We start from the raw sequence: 7,092 nt of genomic DNA, 5'->3' as shown, positions 1-7,092 counted from the left end.
CTGTGCCTGAACTTCATTATGTTTTCACCTATACAGAGTCTCTGTACTGTGACATCACTGTGTTTATTATCTCTGTATTCCCTAGTACTTTTTGGGTATTGATAACCGTAAGTGGATCCTCAGGGTTTTGAGTGCTGGGAAAATCCTCAGTGGCTGCTATCGGTTAGTGTTTTGATGGTCAGATATGGGATAAAATTCAGGGACCAATAAGTGAAGACTTGAGGATAGGTCTTGAAGTTTAGATAAGACATAAACATTGATAGAAATTTTTCGTTATAGGCTCAGGTCCTAAGGTATGGGTACAAGTCCAGGATAGATCTGGTAATTGGGGCTTGTCCATTACTCATTTCTATACGACTGTTCATCATTTCTATATCTATAGAGCACATAGAGCATGTCCTGGACTCTCACTGTCTTATCTACTCTTAGGTTGGAGGAAGTCAAGGAGGAGAAAAAGGAGAAGGTGGAGATTAAGATTGAGGAGAAGGAGATGGAGGAGATTAAGATTGAGGAGAAGGAGATGGAGAAGATTAACATCGATGAGGAGGTGGAGTACGGTAACATCAAGAAGGAGAATGAGAAGATTAACATCTTGGAGGATATAGCCATGGAGGATGAGATAGAGGAGATTAATATCGAGGAGTTGCAGGAGATTAACACTGAGGAGGAGTTGGAGCAGATAAACATCAGGGAGGTCGTGGAGGAGATTAAGATTGAGGAGGCGGAGGAGATTAAGATCATAGAGGCAGAGGAAGTTAAGATCGAGGAGGTGGAGGTGATTAAGATCAAGGAAGTGGAGATTAAGATCATGGAGGTGGAGGAGATTAAGATCAAGGAGGTGGAGGAGATAAAAAATATGGAGAATAAGATCGAGGAGGTAGAGAAGGTTATGATCAGGGAGGAGGAAGAGATTAAGATTGTGGAGGAGATAAACATCGAAAAGCAGGGGAAAGTGGAGGACAATATAATCAAGGAGGTAGAGGAGAAGAACATCAAGGAAGAAGAAGTACTGGAAGTGATGGTGGAAGTCATCAATACTGAGGAGGAGAATGAAGGTGCGGTGGTGGAAGAGAAAGAGTCAGAAGAAGAAAGTGAGGAGGAAAAATATCAGGCTCTCATGTAAGTACATCAATGTAAAGTTCTGTATATTTAGTTAGGACAGTGATTGAATTGATTAATCAAGAATATGGCAAAGAACCTGTGGAGCAGTTCTCCATAGCAGCTAATCAGGTCACAATATACATTTTCCAACTGGCTTTCAGAGCTACAATCTGATCTTGCAGCAGTTTGATAAATCTTCCACACTGTGCGGTTCAATCATTATTTTATTAAATCGTATAATTGAATAATGTATAAATACATCCAATGAGTATACAAAACAGTAAAGTACACGGTCAAAAACTGAACATACCTATAAGTCTGAGGTAGTATTACATTCAATAATTAGTCTTATGGAACAAAATTTCAGGTATTAGTGCCGTTGGGGCTTCCATAAATGAATCTAAGAGCATACACGGCATTTATTCTCTAACTTCCAGACTAATAACCACATAAGACCGGGAAGACATCACAAGACATGACAGACCAAAACCAAGACATATACACAAGGGAAGGGGAGGGGGAGAGGTGTATAGGACAGGATAGGAGATTCTACTTAGTTTAGTATTTAGGAGCTATCACCGGGTACAATACCTGTTGTCAACCAATCATGGAAGGATGTGGAGGTACGAAATTGATTCCATGGGTCCCAAGTCCCCCTAAAGGCTGTAGCAGATCCTAAATCCCTAGCGCTTAATTCTTCCATATGAACTAGTGAGTCCAACTTCCACACTGTGTAGAAGAATTACTGATCCACAACATGCAACATTTATTGTCCTGAACATCACCCCACATTCTACCTATAGGTAAAGCACCCCAAGGTCAAGAGGTCATATATAATCTATAATATTTCTATCTCTACATCTAAATATTAATAGATAAAAGTATTCTTCATCCACAGCTCCACCTTCATATATGAGACGTCCATAGTGGAAAGAACACAGTTTAAATCTCCATGCGTTGCAGAGTGCACAGAAAACACACTTCAGGCAACCACAAAACATTTCATACAGTCATCAGGCCTCATACATAAAATGCGGGAAAATGAACACAGAGATCTGATTGGCTGTTACTATGGAAATCTCAAATGATGTCATGTAGTATCATGTCTATGAATGAGAAAATTCTTAACCTGTAGATATAATCTCAATGTATTTCCCTAACAGGTGGAGGTGGACGGTGAAGGGCTCCGAGCTGCCAGTAAGGTGATTATATCATAGAATTATGGCGCGATATAGGTGTCTGTCTTACAAGGTGATGGATGAGTTGTCCCCCACCATATGTGACATGTATATTTATAGAAAGGACAATTCTCCTGTGTCCTCTAAAGGAAGGTAGAAGGAAAGCTTCTGAATTTAATATCAGTCTATTTATCTGAGAGACTCGCTATATAGACGACATTCTTATTATAAAACATTTCAGATGCAAGGGGTTAATTATGTTGTGATGTCAAGGATATTAATTATTACTAGTAAATGTGATAATGACCACTGGGGACACCTGTCTTGCTACATCCTATATTTGGGGTGTATATTGGGCAGTTCCAGTAACCAGAGCTGTTTTCTCTTTAAGATGGACACTATGTAAGTGTATAAACCTGGCAGGGAGGAACTGGCAATGCTGGAGCCTGGGCAAGAGGGGGGGCACAAAGTTTTTGTATCTTAAAACTAGGGCTGCACGATATATCGCAAAAGTAATCGAATCGCGATAAACGGAAAATGCGGTTTGGCCGAAAATGCCGCGATTATTATATATGAAGGGGCCCCTATTGATAAAAAAGTCCTCTGTCCTATTGATAACAGGTCCAGCCTCTGTACTTACTTTCACAATGAATGCACTGCAGCGACGAGCGGGAGCGAGCGAGGCAGCCGGCCGGCGCGTGACTGACGTCACTTAGTCACACTCCTGCTTCCTGAATTAAGTGGGAGGAGCGTGACAGTGACGTCAGTCACGCGCCGGCCGGCTCGCTCTCTGCCGCTCTCTGCACTGCACTGCATTCATAGTGAAAGTACAGAGGCTGGCCATTTTATGATAGAGCGGCGCCCAGGGATCTAAGTGCACTTACTATTATTCCTGGGCGCCGCTCTGTTCGTCCGCTGTGGCCCCCGGTATTTTCAACATTCAGAGCAAGGAGGAGGAGACGCCAGTGTCTCTCCTTCTCCCTGACAGCAACGCTGTCCAATCAGAGCGCAGAGCTCAGAGCCAGGGAGAAAAAAAACTCCCTGGCTCTGAGCTCTGAGCTGTGATTGGACAGCGCTGCTGTCATGGAGACGGAGAGACACTGGCGTCTCCTCCTCCTTGCTCTGAATGTTGAAAATACCGGGGGCCACAGCGGACGAACGGAGCGGCGCCCAGGAATAATAGTAAGTGCACTTAGATCCCTGGGCGCCGCTCTATGCTGCCTGCTACTAAGTTCATATTCTTTGGACCTATGAAATGTCCTCTTTAATTACATTCATTGGTGGTGCAGTGTGCCCCCCCCCCCAAAGCCTCCCCCCCCCCCCCATTATCACTGGCCACAAGTCCCGTCCCCCCCCTTCCCCATTGTTATATGGTGGCGACAGCGTCCCATCCCCTCCAGTGGTGGCAGTGGCAGATTACACTGCTGGGGCTCAGATCGTTACCATGGCAGCCAGGACACTACTGAAGCCCTGGCTGCCATGTTCAGCTCCCTGCTGCTGTGTGCACAGAGCACAGGGCAGCAGGGAGACATGTGAGATCCTATTCACCCTGATAGAGCTCTATCAGGGTGAATAGCACAAGGGTGTAAAAAGATCCAGGTTCTAGTCCCTAAGGGAAGAAATGGTTATTAAATAAAAAGTTTAAAAAAACACCAAAATACTAAAAGTTTAAATGGCCCCCTTCCCAGTTTTACATACATTTTTTTACAAACAATAAAGAATAAACATATTACATATAGCCATGTCCGAAAAAGTGTGAGCTATTAATATTACAAAATATTTCCGCTTCGTGAAGGCAGTAACAGAAAAAAAAACTCTAAACCACGCAATTCGCCATTTTTAGTCACCTTGTCCCCCAGAAGATGTCCCTGGATGTAGAGGCATGTGGTGATGTTTTCTCCTATATGTAGACCTGGCTCACTACTGGGACCTGCGTCTCATCTTCTCAAAGTCCTTTTTTTTAAATTATCACTATATTACTATTTTCAATTTGGCGACAAAAAAATGTAATTTGGCTCCTAAATTTTTTTGTTTAGTTTAGTTTAGTTTATGTGCGCAGTTTAGGACACATGAAGGGACACATAGGGCCATGAGGGGGACCAGCATAAGATGCTATATGTGTGTCTTATGCTGGCCCCCCTCGTGGCCCCATGTGTTATAGCACACATCCCCTATAACAGCGTCCTCCACAGGTCCCCCATAACAGTGCCCTCCGCAGGTCCCCCACATAACAGTGCCCTCCGCAGGTCCCCCACATAACAGTGCCCTCCGCAGGTCCCCCACATAACAGTGCCCTCCGCAGGTCCCCCACATAACAGTGTCCTCCGCAGGTCCCCCACATAACAGCGTCATCCACAGATCCCCCACATAACAGCGTCATCCACAGATCCCCCACATAACAGCGTCATCCACAGATCCCCCACATAACAGCGTCATCCACAGATCCCCCACATAACAGCGTCATCCACAGATCCCCCACATAACAGCGTCATCCACAGATCCCCCACATAACAGCGTCATCCACAGATCCCCCACATAACAGCGCCATCCACAGATCCCCCATAACTATGTCATACCCAGCCGCGTCAGCGGCTCATATGGGAAAATCCAAGCAAATAGACCTCTAGCACAATTCCCTTAAAATATCGCATCGCACATCGTTATCGCAATTTTTAGGGCCCTAATCGCAATCGCACAAAATTCCCATATCGTGCAGCCCTACTTAAAACCAGACCATAGAGCATCACACTGAGGATCATTGAGGTTTATCCCATTCTCTAAGAGGAAAAAATATCCCATCTAAACTCCTCCCCTAATAATGATGAGAACAAAGTCCTGATATAATGTATGTTCTATGTCTAATAGCAAGGAGGAAATAGAACTGGAGGAAGAAGAGGAGGAGAAGAAGGTGGCGGAGGAGGAAAAGGCAGAAGAGGAGGAAGTGAAAGAGGAAAAGGCTAGAGAGGAAATGGAAAAGGAAAAGGTGGGAGTAGAGGAAGTAGAGGAGAAAGAGATTGTAGAGGAGGAACAAGCTGAGAACACAACAAGGTGAGTACAGAGTTTATATATAATGAGCTGATAATATTTCCAGATAAAGGTATATATAACTATGTGATCGGAGCCCATACATTGTTGTCAGAGCAGTTTTTTTCATTATAGACCATTGGACATACAGTAGAGGTGATGCCAGCCCGACCAACTGAGGAGATCACCCAGTAAGTTTATAGAATAAGTAAGACAGAACTTTAGTGGTCACATACTTTCCTGCTTTGAGCTCTGCCTCATTTAGTGTCCACAGGACATGACACAGGACAGTCTCCGTGTACAGAACTGTATAGACTGATTCTGTCATCAGATGGAGCTGATCTTATCTACTTTCATCTTTCCTTTAGGACAAGACGCGGTTGGTGGACACCAAATTGCCTGAGAAGACAAAACAAGAGCAGCAGGTAAGTAATAATTTACCTTCAGTCTACCTGTAACTGCCACTTGAAGGAGCTCACTGCATAGGGGTTTACACAGTGAACTCTATGATACATCAGCATGCAATGAGCTCCCCCTATTGGCCACAGAAATAATTAATTGTTTTTTGGGGCACTAGGACCCCACTGTGTTGCCCATGCAGGGAATCTTTTTTTTAAATCTATTCTTACTTTTCCAAGCAGCATCAGAAAGAGCAGCAGGAACAGACTAGCAAGGTAAGTACACAACTTTACTTGACCCCTTTACTACTTCTATGAGGACAAATGCAGAAAATATTTGAGGGTCCCCCCGTCAGCATCCTCTCTATCATCCAGAGCAGAAAGGCATCACAGAGGGCCACTCTCGCTATAGAGGACATTTCCTACCCTCTGGTGAACACTTGACTTTCCCAGAAGAGTTCCCTAAATGTTTCCTCCAGTAATACCAGCTGATTGTGGGGGGACTCAGCAGCAGGACTCACCGTAATCAGCTCGTATCTCTCGGACCTACTACATCTCCCTTCTTCAGTCCCCACTGTCACCACTTGACCTGTCCACTCTCATGACCCCCCTCCGGTCTTATCTCCTGCAGATGCCTCAGATTCTTCTGCTGCTGCAGTTATGATGACACCGGTGAATAAGCGGAATATGAGAAGTCTGGTCCTCATAGCGTCCTCAGATACACCATGAACTTCACCTGAAGATCTCAGCAAAGAGGAGAAGAATATGAAGATGGTGCTGGGTCCTGCACTGGAGGACATCATAGGATCCCTTCAATAGAGGCAGCTGGTGGGCAGGCAGAGGACACACCAACCATGTCTTCCCTGCATCTCTGTGTACAGATATTATCTGATGGCTGCCCTGAGTCCCCTTTATATGGGGAGAAACATCCTGCTGCCCAGACATAGATATAAGAAGAAATACATGTAATAAAATATAGAATATAGAAATCTAATAAATGGAGAAAAAAATAAAAATAAAGGACAAAAAGTATAACAGTCCATTATCTCTCGTTTAGAAAGAAGGAGAAAGGGTTTGATGAAATACATAACTCCTGGTTACAGGCCCGAGGTGCGCTTGTCTTATCCCCTTGTACGGAGACACCACAAGAATACTTCATGGCTGAACATCTTCTGGACTCTTTCATATATAGTCTCATTGTCAGAGGCAGATGTCATAAATTAAATTCTATTGTTCGGGCAATAAGACGGGTAAATTATTAGCGGCCCTTACTAAATCTAGTCAACTTTATAAACCAGTCATCCAGTTGCAGAACCCTCTGACTGGCACAGTTACTGCTAATCCTGTATAAATTGCTTAAATATTCAATAATTACTATGAAGACCTCTACA

The 7,092-nt window shown here is 44.0% G+C and overlaps 1 protein-coding gene across 1 annotated transcript; it reads left to right on the top strand.

Annotated features, from left to right (window-relative positions):
- Positions 1-506: 506 nt before the first annotated feature.
- Positions 507-6,365, top strand: LOC121002629 (gelsolin-related protein of 125 kDa-like). The gene is made up of 5 exons (XM_040434068.1): positions 507-1,119; positions 2,265-2,298; positions 5,672-5,728; positions 5,945-5,977; positions 6,333-6,365. The coding sequence occupies exons 1-5, from the start codon at positions 521-523 to the stop codon at positions 6,363-6,365; spliced, it is 756 nt and encodes a 251-aa protein (XP_040290002.1). The 5' UTR covers positions 507-520.
- The last annotated feature ends 727 nt before the right edge of the window (positions 6,366-7,092 follow it).

The sequence above is a fragment of the Bufo bufo genome, chromosome 5, assembly GCF_905171765.1.
Source record: "Bufo bufo chromosome 5, aBufBuf1.1, whole genome shotgun sequence".
In the NCBI taxonomy this organism is placed as follows: Eukaryota; Metazoa; Chordata; class Amphibia; order Anura; family Bufonidae; genus Bufo; species Bufo bufo.
The sequence above is the reverse complement of the archived record's forward strand: the minus strand, read 5'-3'. Positions and strand labels throughout refer to the sequence as shown.